Source organism: Podarcis liolepis (genome assembly GCF_965112155.1).
Source record: "Podarcis liolepis genome assembly, chromosome: 16".
In the NCBI taxonomy this organism is placed as follows: Eukaryota; Metazoa; Chordata; class Lepidosauria; order Squamata; family Lacertidae; genus Podarcis; species Podarcis liolepis.
In genome coordinates, this window is record NC_139567.1 from 31,819,912 (window position 1) to 31,838,504 (window position 18,593).

General features: G+C 47.7%; 2 protein-coding genes across 5 annotated transcripts in view; one reads left to right on the forward strand and one right to left on the reverse strand.

The window, feature by feature from the left end:
- The window catches only part of SRRM3 (serine/arginine repetitive matrix 3), a 110,463-nt gene that overhangs the window by 36,686 nt on the left and 55,184 nt on the right, over positions 1 to 18,593 (forward strand). For all 4 annotated transcript variants that reach the window (XM_083479296.1, XM_083479297.1, XM_083479298.1 and 1 more), the window contains exon 3: positions 17,066 to 17,331. In XM_083479296.1, coding sequence (XP_083335422.1) covers positions 17,108 to 17,331 — 224 coding nt within the window. In that variant the 5' untranslated portion in view covers positions 17,066 to 17,107. The remainder of the gene's footprint in view (positions 1 to 17,065; positions 17,332 to 18,593) is intronic.
- On the reverse strand, positions 1,242 to 10,124 carry LOC310695208 (kelch-like protein 25). Its single transcript, XM_083479300.1, has 5 exons — positions 10,000 to 10,124; positions 6,750 to 6,865; positions 5,152 to 5,230; positions 3,452 to 3,679; positions 1,242 to 2,764 (listed from the first exon to the last, which is right to left on the reverse strand). The coding sequence occupies exons 2-5, from the start codon at positions 6,841 to 6,843 to the stop codon at positions 1,303 to 1,305; spliced, it is 1,863 nt and encodes a 620-aa protein (XP_083335426.1). The 5' UTR covers positions 6,844 to 6,865; positions 10,000 to 10,124; the 3' UTR covers positions 1,242 to 1,302.

The following is an 18,593-nucleotide window of genomic DNA, read 5'->3' on the forward strand; positions in this document are numbered from 1 at the left end:
TAAAAATTATTTTAAGCCACTTTGGGGGCTCCAGTTGGTATATACAGCTTAAAAGGTAAAGGTAAAGGACCCCTGACAGTTAAGTCCACTCAAAGACGACTCTGGGGTTGTGGTGCACATCTCACTTTACAGGCTGAAGGAGCTGGCGTTTGTCCCCAGACAGTTTTCCGGGTCATGTGGCCAGCATGACTAAACCGCTGCAATGGGACACCATGGCGGAAACCAGAGCGCATGTAAACACAGATTACCCTCCCACCGCAGTGGTACCTATTTATCTACTTGCACTGGTGTGCTTTCGAACTGCTAGGTTGGCAGAAGCTGGGACTGAGCAGCGGGAGCTCACCCTGTCACAGGGATTCAAACCTCCGACCTTCTGATCAGCAAGCCCAAGAGGCTCAGTGGTTTAGACCACAGTGCCACCCACATCCCAGCTTAGAAACGCTCTAAATAAATGAGGGAGTCTGTAAGTAGTCCTGTCAAGAGTGCTACAAAGTGCAACACAAAGCAGTTGTGAGCTTGACCTGTAATTGTGTGAGTGAAGGGAAACGCTCCTAGGGCCCAATGATGCACAGTCTACAATAACGCTGGCCACTGCCTGCCTGCTAGCTGGACTCTACTGGCTCAGAATATTCTAGGGTGCCAAAGAATGTTCACAAACATTCCAACTTCTGAGTGACATTGAAGATCAAGTCGGCTCCTGTGAGGGAAATGGGAAAGCAAGTTGGGCTGAGGGAGGAAAAGAAAAGAACTCAGAGCATCAGGGAATGTTCACAAACATTCCGACGGTCGAATGACCATTTCAGGATGTCAGAAATCAGGGAAATGGAAGGTCAGTTGGGCCGAGAGAGAAAAACAAGCAAATTCTCAGAGCTTTGATGTGTGGGCTTTGGGAGCAGAAGCAAAGGATCAGAGGCTTCGAGGAGTCAGGAATGAGAGACAGGTGATGAAAACACGCGTTGGATAAGGGGGGGCTGTATCCTCTTGTCTGCAGAGGGAGCTATAGTGGTGTGTGTGTGGTGGAGCTGTGGGGCTGCCCTCCTTACTTGGCTGCTGGTGCTGGGGTTGGACATGGCAGTGGGGAGATCAGGGCTGCTTTAGAGCTGCCCCACCATAATCCCAGCGCCGTCTAGGTAGGCTGCAGTGATGCCAGTGCTGTGCCAGCTCCAACGCTCTGCACCAGCACACTGGCCACTACCGAAAGGTAGGTTCAGCAGTCACAACAACAGCGACAACTGGGTATGTGGCTTCAGGTCTCTCTCTTTTTAAATAAACCAATTAAAAATAACAAGGACCCAAAATGTGCTAAGTAAGGTTGGCCACCGGGCAGGGTTCCAAGCTGTCTTTCTCCTGCTCCTCCACCTCGAAGGTGGATCCCCGGTGGAAGACAGCCAGGATGTTTTTTCTCGGGACGTTGAGCGGAATGCAGCCAAAGCCAAACGCCCCATAGTGGGGGTCAGGTAAAGTTGCCCCACACTGGACCCAGTTCTGCTGGCCTGGCTCCCAGTAATGGATCGCGCTGGAATAGCGGTCGTTGCTGTCGCCCCCGAAGACGTACACCCTCTTCCTCCAGCAGACAACGCCCGGGTAAGAGATGGCGATGGGGAGGAGAGGGATGGAGAGTTCTTGGTTCACTGTGCCATCGCTCAGCAAGCAGACGCAACGGCCGGTGAAGTACCGGGAGCCTTCGTTGCCCTCCCCGGAAAGCCCCCCGACCACAAATATGCAGTCGCCCAAGGTGACAGCGCTGGCCTCGTAGAATTCAAAGGCCATGGGGACCTGGGACCAGGCGCCGGATTTGATGTCGTAAACCAGGAACCCCTTGTGAGGGACGGGGAGTTCGGCGTCATCCCTTTCCCCGCCGACGAGGTACAGTTTGCTCTTGAGTGTCACAGAGGCGAAATAAGTCAAGGCAAAGGGGAGGCTGGAGATGTCCGTCCACTCCTCGCGCTCCAAGTCATAGCTCTCGGCGCACACGAGAGTCCCGGTGCTGTCCCAGCCTCCGGCAGCGTACAGCCTTTTGTGGCATAGGAGGAAGGCATGCCACGCCCGGGCTGTGGTCATGGGAGGCAGCTTGGACCAGTGGCCCCCAAGAGTGTCGTATACCAGGAGGCTATTGGAGTAGGAGCCATCTAAATGCTGCCCGCCGGTGATGTAGAGCTTGTGGCCCAGAGAGACGCAGCTAGGCGAGGTCAGCGATTTCAGGTCGGGAAGCTGCTCCCACTGCTCGGTGGACGGGTCGAAGAAGTGGACGTGAGAATCCAGTTCCTCGTCCCCCAGGCTCATCTTGCTCCATTTGGGGAGCCCCACGCACACAACGCCCTTGTGGTACATGCCTTGCCGTAGGCCTCTGCTGGCCCACAGCCGTTCAGGGACGCTGAGTTCCTCCCACGGCAGTCGGACGCACTCATAAAACTCTTCTGTCTCGGCCCGGACCTCAGCCAGTTCCTCAGGGCTCAGGAGAGAGAGGCGGATGTGGTCCATCAGGGCCGCGTGCTTCAGGAGGCGCTCGTCAGGGTTGTGGTACACCCAGCGGCGCATGGCCCTGTAGATGGTCAGTTCGGAGTCCACCTCCAGGCCGTCCGAGGCAATTATGCTGACCAGGACGCTGAAGTCGAGGGCAAGGAAGGCTGTGAGCTCAATGAGGTGCTCGAAATGGAAGGCAATGTAGCGCGAGGCCGGGCGGAGGAGAGGCCGGTGGTTGTGGGAATACGCCAGCACGTAAAGACCCAAGCAGTTCTCCATGGAAATCCTCTCCATGAGGAATCTGCAAGGAGCAGAGGAGGAAAGACTTTTCTCATATATGGCATGGCAGAGAGAAAACAGACTGGGACATGCTTTCCCCCCTCTTTCGTAATATCAGAACTTACAATATTAGAACATAGCAGAGCAATTGAAAGTGCTGCTTTTGACCTGCAAAGCCTTATTCCTCTTGGACTGCCTTTATCCATATGAACTAACCTGAACCCTGCAACCATTATTTGACGCCCTTCTTCATGTGCCCCTTCCATGAGATGGTGGCAACAGAAGAACAGCGCCTTTTCAGTGGTAGCTTCCTATTTGCAGAATGCTCTCTCCAGGGAGGTGCCATCATTACATATCTTCAGGGACCAGACAAAAACCTTCCTTTTTAAACAGACCTTTGGTCTTTAACCCCTTAGATGGGATGTTTTAATGTTTACCCACCCCCTAGTCTTACGTATGGTTTTTGTTGTAAGTCATTTTTGTAAGACACGTTGATTTGCCATGGCAAAAAATAAGGAGACTGAAGAGAACAGGCTGGTTCTGAACTGGGATGTGTCTTTAGATCAGGAATGGCAAAGTTGTGGCCTTCCAGCTCTCTGGACTCCATCAGTGGTCAGGAGTGCTGGGGAATTGTAGTCTGGAAACATGTGAAGGGCCACAGTTTCCCCTTCCCTGCTTTTGATGCACTGACCTACCCCTTCCTTATTACCTGGTGATGATTTCCAACGCGGACATGATTTGAAGCCTGCTGGCTGCTGTGAACAGCTCTTCTACGTCTTCAGAGAGGAGGAGCAGCTCCCCTGTATAGATGTAATCCAGGAGCCTCTGGAGGGAGGAGGCGGTCAAATCCATCAGCACAATTTCGCCCTCCCGGGATTCCTTGAAGGTGCTGGTGAACATTCGCTGGAAGTAGAGGCTGATGGAAGCCAAGAGTGTTCTGTAGGGGAAGAGGAGAGATGCGCTAGGATGCATCACACAGAGAGAAGAGACGATAGAGAAGATGCTTTGCACCTGGGCTGAGCAAGGCAGTTGCATCAGGCAGGAGTTGCTGGGGTGGTGGCGGCAGGGATTGACAGCAAGGATTTGAAGGGCAGGGCCATTTGTGTCATGTGTCCTCCCCTCTGGTCCTGACCTAGCCAGCCACTAAGGATGCTGTCCCATCAGATGTATGAGAGTAAGAAGCTTCAACTTCCGGTCTGGTTAGCTTTCATACATGCACTGGGGTGGAGGGATCCTGCCTGCTTCAGGCAGCAAAATGTCTTGAGCAGGCATGCAGACCATCTGGGCCAAATCCTCAGCATCTGTGGTTAAAAGGAGCTTAAGGAGCAGAGTGAGGAAAGAGGCTGATGTGCAGCTGCCTGCCAGTACGCCACCAGCCAGATGGAAGAGCGATCTGGCTCTGTTTCTAAGGAGGTTTTGCATACTAGAGCAGCACAGCGCAACCTCGCTTCTGTGGACATCACTTAGGATAAGGCAGCTCTCGGTAAGAAGGGCTGTAGCTCAGTGGTGGAGCAACTGCTTTACATGCAAAAGGTCCCAGATTCAATAGCCAACTCCCTGTCCGAAATCCCAGAGAGCCACTGCCAGTCAGTGTAGGCAATAGAAGGACATAAGAAGATGAGAAGAACCTGCTGGATCAGGCCCATCTAGTCAAGCATCCTGTGTTCACAGTGGTCAAGCAGATGCCTGTAGGAAACCTGCAAGCAGGACCCAAGCATGAGAACTCCCAGCCCTATGGCTTCCAGCATTTAGCATTTCTGACTCTGACTGTGGAGTCAGGGCATAGCCATTGTGGCTTGTGGACATCAATAGCCCACTCCTCCTCCATGCATTTGTCCAGTCCTCTGTTTAAGCTATCCAAATAGGTTGCCATCACTGCCTCCTGCGGCAGGTAGTTCCATAGTTCCATAACACTGAGCTGGATTGATCAGTGATCTGACACAGCATAGGGCAGCCTCCAATTTTCTGACCCCGCCTTGATGGAGGTCAAATCCGCTTTCTGTGTGTCTCAGCCAAAGTAACTTTGCACTTCTTCTCCTAGAATGCCTCAGCATATACTCCTACAGTCATACCTCGGGTTACGGATGCCTCAGGTTGCATTTTTTCGGGTTGCGGACCGCCAAAAGTACCAGAAGGGGTTACTTCTGGGTTTCGGCGGTCGTGCATCTGCAGAAATGCTAAATCTTGCTTTGCACATGTGCAGAAGCACCGAATCGCAACTCATGCGTGCGCAGACGCACCACTGCGGGTTGCGGACGCTGCGGGTTGCAAATGTGCATCCCACACGGATCACGTTCGCAACCCGAGCGTCCACTGTACTTGATAAATGGGCCCTGTCTTTTCCTTAAAGTCACTCCTGAGATGCCCCACCCTAGTAGAGCATGGCTTGGAGTACTGCTGGCTACTTACCTGTGGCAAGGGAACTTTCTTCCCTCAGCCACCAGGGTGACATCACAGAGCAGTTGCGTCTGGTACAGCTGCCTGATACCTGCAGGGGTGAGAGGATGACATGAGGGGGTTAAAGGAAGCTGGTGAGCAGGTTTTGCTTCAACACACCAGGTGATAGTGCAAGTACATTAAAATGTTAAGCATGAGGTTGCCGGATCAGGCCACACTGCAATAAATAGCATAAAATGAAGAGGACAACAGAGCGCCACATAAAATTTGCATGTGCTAATTAATGCACGCAGCCCTTTCTAAAAGCAGGATTGAATTCCCCACGCATCAGCTGATGTGTGGGGAACTCAAACCAGCTTGTTCGCTGTCTCCCCTGGCACCAACTGTGACGGGTGGGAAGAAGCACCTGCCTGCCTATCGCCTGACATCATTGTGATGTCAGGTGACTGAGAGGCAGCGGTCCTGCCCACCTGTCAAAGTTGCTGGAGAGGGGATGGGATTGAGAGAGATGAAGATCTGAATCACTGGAGGAAAAGGGTTCCCCTTCTCTGCCCTAGAACATAAGAAGCAATGAAAAAAGAACAGAATATTTCAAGGAAAAGGTACAGCGTTCCTTTCCTTTATAGTTGGACACCTATAGGAAGCTACAAAATGTTTAAGATTAGGAGGGAAGGATTCTAGGCAAACTTGCTTTCCCAGTGAGCATTGATAGTGGGGATGCTCCAGCACAAGACTCCTGCAGCCAGCCCTGTTCTGCTTGCTTGTTGTGCAAAATCGAACACACAGGGATAGGGAAAGTCCCTGCCAAGCCTTTAATTTATTTACTACTTATTTTGTAACATTTATAAACCACTTGATTGTATTTTTTTAAAAAAACACTTCTTAAAGTGGTTTTTAGAAAAGATGAAACCATAACATTACCAATAAGAAAAAAGAACAACAATTGAAGACTTCCAACAAATTAAAAATAACAACAGGTTAAAACAGATTAAAACTGGGATCAACTTTCTAAGCATGTGGACAGGCTTGCCTAAGCAAAAATGTATTTAGCAGGTGGCCAAAAGAGTACTGAAAAGAGCAATCTATGCTTCTTGAAAAGAAACTGTCACGAATCTTCCAGCATTCAGCTTCGCTCCATGTCCTTGAGTTCTACCATTTTCAGAAAGGGATACAGACTTTTCTCTATCCACTTTCTGGGGTGCAGGGAAAGAGGCACCCATGAGGGTCCAGTTCTGGGAGCCCTGGTGCTGCAAGATCTGATTCAGGGGCCTCCTGCTGGCAGCCAGCTTCAGGTTTGGCGAACCCTCCAGTTGGCAGCATTGAGGAGCATAGGAGCCAACTCCTAGGGGCCAAGGGGGGTTCAGCCCCTCCAATAAAATATTTGAATGGCCGCCACCCCCAAAAGTTGATGGCCATTGCCGTTCAAATGGTTTGTGTGACCGTGTCATGTGATTGATTATGTGGGACGGGGCTTATTCTCTCCCCCCCCCCAATACTTTATTCATGTTGGCACCCCTGTTAGGAAGCCGCTCTGGCTCCTTAGCCTGCAACTCTGTAGCTTCTGACTCAGTGTCCCAGCCACAACTGGACTCCAGGGTCATCACACTTACCCTGCTTGATGATGTGTTTCAAAGACAGTAGTTCGCTTTGGGGGTCATCTGACCCCAATTCTTTCTCCCTTGGAGCCTCTGAAGTCTTAGCCATTGGGGATGTCTGGCGAGTAAAGCTGTTATCCCCATGAACAAAGATACAGAATGTTAAGTCCTTAATGTTGGGGTTCTTCAAAGGGGTGAATTCATTTCAACCTGTTCACACAGACCTAAAACTGCAACCTTTAAAACACAGGATCATAGAGTTGGATGGGACCTCAAAGGTTCTTCCTCTTGTTGTTCTGCTACTAATTATAATTGCATTTTTTATATTTTTTATTTTTATTGATTTTAACATATAAATTATAAAATGCACCACAAAACTTATCACTTATACAATCTTTTTAGACTTCCATCAGCACCTCTGATGATCCACCTTTTTAACCACTTCTTATGCATTTCTTAACTTTATATTGCCTTTACATCTCTTAACAAATCATCCTTCCCCTTCTCCATTTTTGCAATACTTCCAATAATACTCCTCACAAATCTTCTTGCAAACCTACAAACGTCGTCTGATCTTCACAAATACTTTTCAAGTAGTCCGTAAATTTACTCCAGTCTTCCGTGAATTTCTGCTCCCGCCGGTTTTTAATCCTTCCTGTTAGTTTATCTAATTCTGCATAGTCCATTAACTTCATTCTCCATTCTTCAATCGTCGGTAATTCTTCTTGCTTCCATTTTTGGGCCAGTAATATTCTTGCTGCTGTTATTGCATATAAAAAGAGCTTACATTCCTTTCTATTTATATCACTCCCCACAATGCCGAGTAAAAATGCATCTGGTTTCTTTATGAATGTATATTTCAACATTTTTTTCATCTCATTATATATCATCTCCCAGAAGCATTTTACCTTTTTACATTCCCACCACATATGATAAAATGTTCCCTCTTTTTCCTTACATTTCCAATAATAGTTGCATTTATTGGTCATATTTCCCCCCGAAGAAGCTCAAAGAAGCTGACATGGTCCTTCCACCCCTCCTCATTGAATCGCCACAACAACCCTGTGAGGAAGGCTAGTCTTGAGAGGCCATGACTTGCCCAAGGTCGCCCAATGAGCTTCATGTTCAAGTGGAGGGATTTGAATCTTGGTCTCCCAGGTTGTAGTCTGACACTCTCATCACTACACCACATGGGCTCTCTAGGAAGCTGCCTTATATCGACCAGACCACTGGTCCATTTAGCTTAGTATTGTCTGCACTGACTGGCAGCAGCTCACTATGGTTTCAGCCCTACCCAGAGTTTCCAGGGATTCAGCCTGGGTTCATCTGATGCAGATAAGGTGCTCTACCACTAAGCTATGGGTCATTTCCCTAAGAATAAATCAAGATTTCGGTCCTCATGGTTCTGATATAAATAGGAATGCAGGAAACTTCCTTATACTGAGTCAAGTTTTGGTCTCTCTAGCTCAGTATTGTCTAGAGAGCCAGCATGGTTTAGTGGTTAAGAGCAGTGGACTCGTAATCTGGGGAACCGGGTTCGCTTCCCTGCTCCTCCACATGCAGCTGCTGGGTGACCTTGGGCCAGTCACACTTCTCTGAAGCCTCTCAGCCCCACTCACCTCACAGAGTGTTTGTTGTGGGGGAGGAAGGGAAAGGAGACTCCTTAAGGGGAGTGAAAGGTGGGATATCAAGTCCAAACTCCTCCTCCTCCTCCTCCTCCTCCTCCTCCTCCTCCTCCTCCTCCTCCTCCTTCATCTTCTTCATCTTCTTCATCTTCTTCTCCTCCTCCTCCTCAGTGGTAATGGCCCTCTAGGGTTTCAGGCAGGGGAACATTTCTGACCTGACCTGGAGATATACCTGGGATTGAACCCTGGGACCCTCTGCATGAAAAGCAGATCCCCTAACCACTAAGCCATGTGGACCTTCTCATAGGAACCTGCCTTATACTGAGCCGGATCCAATTAATCTAACTCTTCAACATTTTCATTCATTCATTCATTCACACACACACACACACACAGAGAGAGAGAGAGAGAGAGAGAGAGAGAGAGAGAGAGAGAGAGAGAGAGATGTATCTATGGGCTGTGTTTTCAGCACCAGTACACAAAGCAAAATAATAATGAAGTCAAGTTAAACCCAAGCAGCTGCACTGCTCTTGTTTAAAAAGCATAAAACAATCCAGAATCAGACAGCATTATTAACACATTTTCTAAGAGATTTTTTTTTAAAAAAAGAAGATAGTCCCTGTCCATAAATATGCAATCCAGAGAAAAGGACAGGAAAGAGGAAATTAAACTGAGGAGAGCCTTAACACTGAGAGGCAGTCTACCTTTATACTGCCCTTATCACCCCTATTTCAAGATGGGGAAGCTGTGAGCCTGCAGGTGTCATTGGACTCCTCTCAGCAGCCCTGATAATTGAGCTTGCTGGCTGGGGATGGCATTGGTAGGGGTGAGAAACATCAGAGCTTCTTCTTCTTCTTCTTCTTCTTCTTCTTCTTCTTCTTCTTCTTCTTCTTCTTCTTCTTCGCTGAGGTTGGATGGCCATCAGTCAGGGATTATTTAGTTGCGCTTCCTGCATTGCATAGGGTTCGAATAGATGACCCTTGGGGTCCCTGTCAAGTCTACAATTCTATGAGTCTATGATTATAATCGATTTATTGATTTCCCACCTTTAACCATAAGGCCCCAGGGTGGATTGCAGCATTAAAACACAGTGTTAGAAACAATTCAAAACAACTTAAAACCATACAAACAAGGCGGGTCCTAAAAAACATACAGTACATCTCAAGTGTCAAACGATCAGGGCAAAGAAGTACAATGTCAGCATTCTCCAAAAACTGTATAATGAAGGTATCCAGAAGCACCTCTGTGGGGAGGGAGTTCCACATCTTAGGGGCCACCACAGAGAAGGCCCTCTCCCCTTGGGCCACCCCTCGCTGAGGGTGGAGGAAATTTGTCTATAGGGAAGGAGGTAACCTTTCAGATATTTCAAATGTTCCCCACTGACCCCTTCCCCCCCCCATGGTTTCTTAAGCTGAATTAAGTATTTGTATAGTAGGATTAGAAAAAATAATCATATTGTGCTATCAATATACATGATACATCACAAAGCAATGCCAAAAACTGGCAGGGTCCTTCGCTCCAAGGAGCCTAAAATTTGTGCTTTAATTGGTGGGCAGGGAGCAACTGAGGAGGGAAGGGAGAGAAGGTAAGAAAGAGGTGGTCAAATGCAGACAGACTGTAGGCAACGAGGACCACCATACCTGGGCCAGGGGGAGGAGTCAACAAGCCCATGGGGGAGAGAGGTAGACAGGTGAGCTGAGGAGAGCTACCTCACAGGAGTTATGAGGAAGCATCATCTCAGTTGCCCTGGTAACCAGGATTCAGAGGGCTGGGGACACATTGGCCTGGTTGCCATGGTGACAAGGGCACAGATACCTTCTACCTTTAGGCCTAGCAGAAGTGAGAGCCTTGGGTGACACCCACACTGCACAATATCTCTTCCCAGAGCGACAGTTCCCAGCTCCTCGTGGGAGGAACCATGTGCTTTAAATGTGTGTTAAAGGGTGTGGATGTGACCTTTAAGGATCTCAAGTGAGTTGCGAACATGGTCCAAAAGGAAGCAGGCAGTCAAAATCTATTTTAGGGCTGGGGGGGATAGACATTGAGCAACTTTAGCCTACAGCAAATGAAACACATTAAGCTCCCTCACTCCTCACCAACCAGTACATTAGGCAATTTACCTGGGTTTGTAGCAACAACAGGTGGAAGTGTAAACCACTGCATCTTCTAGGATCACTTGGAAGAGCCAGCGTGGTGTAATAGTTAGAGTTTTGGGTTTTTGACCCTCCTGCCATGAAGCTCACTGGGCGACCTTGGGACAGCCATTGCCTCTCAATATAGACCAGTGTTTTCCAAACTTACAATAGCTGCAAATCCTTTTTGAGAGTCCAGTCTTTATGGCGTACCCTACTTCTTGTGCGAAGGTGATGGGGGGGTAGTTTTAATAATACTATTTTATCTAGAATAAAGTAAAATTTGAAAAAGATGTTGTGTACCTTTTGAAACCCTTTCATATACCCCCAGGTATGTTTCCCACACTTTGGGAAACAAAGCACTAAGGTGAAATAAAAATGCATACATTCATGCAGATAATGTAGAGAATTTGCATTATATTAGAGGGAATTGCTTGTTAGAGAAAACTGCATACAACAATTTACGTATCAGGAGAAATTCACACTGAAGGGCTGATGAATTTTCATGAGATCTTGTGTTTTTGTTTTTAAATCACCAACTGATGTGGAGAACTGAATATTGCAAAAATAAATAAAAATGAGAAGCCTAGAGGAACCGAAATTGTCCCTCCTTCCCTGTCAAACATCAAAAGCAAACCAAACACAATGCTGCTTTAAAAAAGAAAAGAAAAAAACCATATCATTGTTGGGCACCAAAAATCAATGGGCATCCATTACAAATGTGAGCTGCTGAATGAAGATTCAGTAAATGTGCAAACATTCAGAGAATACCCAGTGAACAGTCAAGGTCAACCTTTGCAGAGGAGAATGCAAGAGGACGGGGATGTGTTACGACTTCTAGAAGAGGGCGTCTGTTTCCAGCACATTTTCAGGCTTGCCTGAGTGAGACGGCTGTTTTCACACAGACGCGGTGCTCCACCTCTCCTCCAGTAATTCCTGCACAATCATTCTTATCTCCTGCCGAATCCACCTCCATTAAGTGGCTGATTGCTTAATTATAAGCCTCTATTCTGCCCTCATTCCCTTCTGTTCCTCGCTAGCAGCCGGCAACCGTCTCTAGTCAATTCCACGGCCAACAGGGTTAGACAGCTGTATTTATATTTCTGCTTGGTGTTTGAGCGCTCCTTCAGAATTAGCTGAAAAGCACTCCCGGGCTGTGTTGTGCCACAAATGCCCACTGCCGGTAATATGCCATCGACGTGGGCGGAATTGCCAATGGAGGCACGAGGCAGTCCCTTGCAAGGGGAGCGAGGAATCTAATTCAGCCTGAAGACCGTATTCCAACTAGAAGGAGGTTGTTGTTGTTTAGTCGTTTAGTCATGTCCAACTCTTCGAGATCCCATGAACCAGAGCACGCCAGGCACTCCTGTCTTCCACTGCCTCCTGCAGTTTGGTCAAACTCATGCTGGTAGCTTCGAGAACACTGCCCAACTATCTCTTCCTCTATCGTCCCCTTCTCCTTGTGCCCTCCATCTTTCCCAACATCAGGGTCTTTTCCAGGGAGTATTCTCTTCTCATGAGGTGGCCCAAAGTATTGGAGCCTCAGCTTCAGGATCTGTCCTTCCAGTGAGCACTCAGGGCTGATTTCCTTCAGAATGGATAGGTTTGATCTTCTTGCAGTCCATGGGACTCTCAAGAGTCTCTTCCAGCACCATAATTCAAAAGCATCAATTCTTCGGCGATCAGCCTTCTTTATGGTCCAGGCTACTCCAAATATCCCATAGAATTGAAGAGTTGGAAGGGACCCCGAGGAATGCAGGAATCCCAGCTACAGAAGCCCTGACAGATGGCCACCCATCCAACCTCTCGTTAAACACTCCTAACCCTCAGAAAGTTATTCCTAACGGGCCGCCTCATTCATGGGCCAACTTTGCTGAGTCATGTCACAGGGGTGGATCCTGGCGATGGAGGTTAATTGGGAGGAGGGAGCAGAGGAGACCAGGACAGCTCAGTGTGTCTATGCTGTAATTTGCAACCAGCACCTGCCAGGCTGAAGCTTGCAGCTTCCTTATTAATATTTTTTAAAAGTATTAACCCCAACAAAAGAACAGTGGCAAGAGAAATTGACGGACTATGCGGAATTGGCAAAATTGACGTACAAACTGCGCAATAAGGACAACTGTGACTTCAAAGAATAATGGGAACCTTTTACAAAGTACTTAAAGAAACAACAAAATGAATTGGATTCCTTGGCAGGTTTTGAATAAACAGACACAAATTTATTTGTTAATATAATAGACGGATAACTTAGAGATTTTTACATTTTTAGAACATGCAGAGAATAATATGTGTTAATAAATCAGAAAGAGAAACCGAGGGAAGTTGTTGGGGGGGGTATGTGGGGGAGATGGGAGGGGAGAAATACAATTGATGAAATACCGTAATTTGTTATGTGAAAATAGTCAATATTTCTTTTTAAAAAAATATTTTTAAAAATTTTTATTAAAGGGACTCTCCCTCACCTTGAGATTCCAGCCCTCCCGCTGCCACCTGCAGGGGACCAGGCAAACCCGGAGACTATTAGTAGAGTAGTTCTGCATTTGCCTTAGCAGAACAGTCCAGTTATAAAGGCTTCCTGGTTGGGGCTTAGAACTTTGCCTGCACAGTCTCTTCGCCCAGCTGCATTCACACAGCAGTTTATTCCATCTCCCCGGCGATTCCCTACCTGTTTATTTCTGCATTCTTCTTTGGCAACCACTCATAGCCGTGTAAGATTGTCTTCCCTAAACACGGTTTTAACAATGAGTCCGTAAGTGACTGTGGAGGCCAATTCTGGATCCACACGTAAAGTGACTTCCAGTAATATAGCAGAATATGGCACAAGTTTAGCGCTCGTTTCCACATCACTCCTTCCAGAAACAATCCGTTTGTGAGTAGCATGGAAATGAACGCTAAACCTGGGCTATATTCTGCTACATATTCCTGGAACTGGCTTTTAAGTTGTGTGAAAATGCAAACATGATGCAGGCACTCACAGGTACGGAAACAGAATAAACCGCTCGTCTGAAAATAGGACCTTTCTTTACACTGTCAGACCAACTCGAGGACATCCAGTGAAGGTCAGAAGATTCAGGGGACAAACAAAAGAAAGGACTTCTGTGTGCAGCACATACACTAGTTGAACTATGGAACTCACCCCTCCAGGAGACAATGAGGTCAACCAACTTGGATGCCTTTAAAAGAGGACTGGACAAATTCCTGGAGGAGAGGGCAGCTGATGGCTACTAGCCATGATAGCTAAGCTCTGCCTCCACAGTCAAAGGCAGCGATGCTTTGGAATACCCATTGCTAGAAACTGCAGGAGGGGAGAATGTGCTTGTGCTCAAATCCTGCTGGTGGGTTTCCCTTTGCAGCATCTGGCAGATTTAGGGCAGCGTGGCTGGTTCCCCAACACTGGGCGTTGAGCCGAGGGGGTGCTGCAGGGTGCCACAACTATGACGTAGTGCAGGGGTCAGCAAACTTTTTCTTTTCTTTTTATAAGATATTTATTAAAAGTTTTAAAAAATTTGAACAATACAACAAAATTCACATTCGCAATCCAAAAAAAACCAAACAAGAAAAACATACAAAGCATACAAAAAAAATAAGCAAAAAAAGACATTAAAAAAAAACATAAAAAAGAAAATGGTTCAATTTCTTAAGTATTGTTTCCATAACCCTCTTTCATGACTCCCTCACATCTCCCTTTTCTGTGTTCCTATTTAGAAAATCATGTTCAGCAATACTTCACCTTCTCTCAAAAATTTGTTTTAAATTATACATTCCAACTGTTATGCCTCCTGCTTTACCCTTTGTTATCAAATATTTAAGTATTTAAGCTTGGCATAACATTATTCAAATTTCATCTTTGTTCATAAGTTCAGTTATTTTCGTACTCTTTTCCGCTAGGTTACTAATGCCATGTTGTCTTTATATCCTGCATCATTCCAGCATTCATACAATTTACAATGCTTTTGCAAATAGTCCTTGAATTTTTTCCAGTCCTCTTCCACTGTCTTTTCTCCCAGATCTCGGATTCTGCCAGTCATTTCTGCCAATTCCATGTAGTCTATCAGTTGCATCTGCCATTCTTCCAGTGTGGGCAAATCTTGAGTCTTCCAATGCTTTGCGATGAGTATTCTTGCTGCTGTTGTCGCATACATAAAAAAAGTTCGGTCCTTCTTTGGCACCATTTGGCCGACAATGCCCAAAAGGAAGGCCTCTGGTTTCAGCAAACTTTTTCAGCAGGGGACTGGTCCACTGTCCCTCAGACCTTGGGGGGGGGCAGACTATATTTTGAAAAAATAAATAAATGATGCAAGAGCACCATGAGCCCCGGTAGCTGCTTACCTGTGTCTTGCGAGCGGCCGGGGCTGGCAGCAGAAGCGGCAGGATGATGAGAGGCGTGTGAAAGGGCTTCAGAGAGAAGGGCTGCTTAAAATGGCGGCCGCTCGAGCACTGCTGCTGCTGGCACCAACAACTCCCAGCCCCCTTCCTCCTCTAGGCAGGGCAGGGAGAAGCCAGGAGGAGGGAGGGAGGGAGGAGGTGGTGGTGGCTGTGCCGTGTGTGAGAGAGGGAAAGAATGTGAGATCCACGTGGCGATTCCTAGACTGTTTACGGGCCGGATCCAGAAGGCAATTGGGCCTGATCCGGCCCATGGGCCTTAGTTTGCTGACCCATGACGTAGTGCACGCACAGAACGGAAGGTGCTGGATTTTGGTTCTGCTGGAATTTGGAAGGCCAAAGTCCACTCCTGCACCTGTTTGGCCGCTGTGAGAACAGGAAGAGATGGGTCATTGGTCTGATCCAGCAGGGCTCTTCCTATGTTCAACGGAATCATTTATCTCAGTATCGTCCACACTGATCAGGATCGGCTCCCCAGGATGTCAGGCAGCCTTTTCTCCTAGCCTTACCTGGAGATGCCTTGCAAAGCAGATGCTCTATCCCTGAGCTAAGCCCTTCCTTCCTCTTGCCAAAGCCGACCCTGTCAAAAGCTACTGATCTTCAGGGAAGTGGGGGGGGGGGGACTATGGAGCAATGTTCCAGATTAAAAATAGAACCGGGGTGGTGGTAGTTATATTCTCAGATCCTCTTTCCCTCGCAAGCCACACACTGTTTGGGTCACTCCTTTCCCGCCTAATTGGTGTTTTTCGTCGCGTTCAAAGCCGCCAGTCCCTCCGGTGCATACGCTTATTTATTGGGCATTTCTCTTCTCCCGCTCTCGCTCGCTCTCTCCCGCACCCCAGTGCTGCCGCCAATACTTTTGCACGCAGGAAGATGGAGCTGGCAAATTAGCATCTTGATTGTGCAAAAGCAGAAGAGGAGGAAAATGAGGCAACTTGTCTTCTGCAGAGTCCAGAGTGGTGTGTGTGTGTGTGTGTGTGTGTGTGTGTGTGTGTGTGTGTGTGTGTGCCATGCGTGAGGAAGATACAAGCAATTACGCTGCCCCTAATAAGAGGCTCATCAAACGCCAGGGCAAACTCCCCCAGGGTATCCCAGCTGTTTGCACTTTCAAGCCAGGACTGGCATTAAATATTCTGATATCTGGACAGGAATCCTGATCAAGGTTCGGGAACTGGGGAGAGAAAACACACACACCCCAGCCTAATTTTCCTCTGATTAGGAGCTGCTCCAATTGCTCAAGTCCTTTAATCAGCATTGCCGTGGCTGGCCACTGCGGTGGGAGACATGCTGCCAATCCAGCCACTACAGTCTGGCTGCAGAATAAGAGTCTGAGCCAGTGGTGAAAGGATGGGGACTAGCAGCCTCAGGACCCAGTAGAACCTCAGTGGAGCCTCAGGTCTCAATTGAGCCTCAGTGGACCCTAAGGCTTTGGTGGAGCCTCAATGGAGCCTCAAGTTTCAGTAGAACCTCAGTGGAGCCTCAGGTCTCAATGGAGCCCTCAGAGGACCCTCAGGCTTTGGTGGAGCCTCAATGGAACTTCAGGCCTCAATGGAGCCTCAAGTTTGAGTGGAGCCTTGGTGGAGCTTTGGGTCTCAATGGAGCCCTCAGAGGACCGTCAGGTTTTGGTGGAGCCTCAATGGAACTTCAGGCCTCAATGGAGCCTTGGTGGATCTCAGGCCTCAATGGGGCTTCAGTAGAACCTCAGGCTCCTCAGTGGTGAAGTTGGGTTATTTTATGCTCTGGGCTGAATGGGCTTGTGAAAGGCAGGAATGAGGAACTTCAGGCCCAAGTGCCACATGTGGTCCTCTAGGTTTTTCTGTCTGGCCCTTGGGACTCCTCATATCACACACCCTTCTTCTCCAGATGTTTCCCTGTTTATTTATTCACATCACCTGTACCTCTCCTTTTAGTCAAAAAGGCTCTCAGAGCGGCTTATGAAAAGCAATCCTAAGTCACTCCCCTGCCCACTGGCTCACAATTGTTAAAAAAAGGGACAAGTCACACAAGAAAAAAGGAGGAGGAGGGAGGAGGGAAAAGCGAGCCTCCTGAGAAACTTCGCTGGTCCCTAGCATGCTGCGCTCCCACAGCCTCTGAGTAAGAGAGCAACTGGCCTTTCGCTTAGCTGCTGCTGTGTTTTAGGATGCAGAAATAAGCATGTTTTTTTCTTCCTCCCTTTCCTCCATCTCAACAGGGTCTACAGAAGGGCCCACCCCCAAATAGACACCCGGCATTCATGGCTCTCTACAACAACGGTGCCAGGATGCCTTCTCCACAGGAGGCCTCCAATGGCTTCCCCCAGGCGGGGGCCTCGGGCACATGGCACAAGCCAGAGGACGAGGTGAGGCTGGTGGAGGCCGGTTTGGTGAAGAAGGCTCACCGGGAGATCCTGGACCACGAGAGGAAGCGGCGGGTGGAGCTGAAATGCATGGAGTTGCAGGAGATGATGGAGGAGCAAGGGTGAGCTCAGCATTCATTTACTATGCATTTACTGCTGCTGCTGCTACTACTACTACCACTACATTTATATCCCATCTTTCCTCCATGGAGCTCAAAGTGGCATGTATAGTTCTCCTCATTTTATCCTCCTAACAGCCCTGTGAGGTAGGCTAGGCTAAGAGTGAATGCCGGGCCCAAGGTCACCCAGTGAGCTTCATGGCTGAATGTGGATTTGAACCCTGGTCTCTACCAGGTCCTTGTCCAGCACTCTAACTATTATGTTACTGCTGGCTATTATTATTATTATTATTATTATTATTATTATTATTATTATTCCAATTCTATTTATTGACTTAGTTTAGAACATTTGTAAACCTCTTAACATTTTGAAAACCTCTAATATAAAAGCAAACAATATCCTCAAAGCAAAAATACAACCCAAGACCGGTAAAACAGCAGCACAAAAGCATATCATTCTAATTATCGCCGTCAACACCAGTGTTGTGAGATGTGCATCTGAACCCACACTTGCACACATTCAATGCACAGCTCTGAGACGATTGGAATTGTTTTGCTAGAGTCAGGACGTGCCTCCGTTCTGAATATGGGCTACAGAGGAGGGAGTATAAAACCACCAGCCTCTGCCTCCTTCTGGCTTGCAGTTCCAGGGGAGGCCAAGTGGACACCAGGCCAGCTGGCAAGGACCAGACCCCAGAGGGTTCTCGGAAGCCTGTGCTTGCTGGGACTGGCAGGGGACTTGTAACTGCCCCAGTGACATGCTGAGGCCTTTTGAGGGCAAGCCGGCCTGAACATCTTATTCACCCCACCTGCTCTGAGGAGTTGACTGCTCTTTTGCCCTGTTCTGTAATGGCTAGTTTCTGCCGTACGGAGGTGATGAATTGGAGAAATGTCTTCTCAGTTGGAAGAGTCCTGATAGGGCAACATCTTCTGGCCTGGATGGTGAGTTTGATGCCGTGTGAGCAAGTTCAGGCCCCAGTAAACATTTTTGGGGGGCCTCTCAACAAGGGCCAACTGGTTAAAAATATTTACACAAGATAAAAATAAACATAACAGTCTTAGTTTTGTTAATAAGGAATAATAATAATAACAATAATAATAATAATAATAATAATAATAATTTATTATTTGTACCCCGCCCATCTGGCTGGGTTTCCCCAGCCACTCTGGGCGGCTTCCACAGAAACCAAAAAACACTAAAATATCATACATTAAAAGCTTCCCTGAATAGGGCCGCCTTAAGATGTCTTCTGAATGTCAGGTAG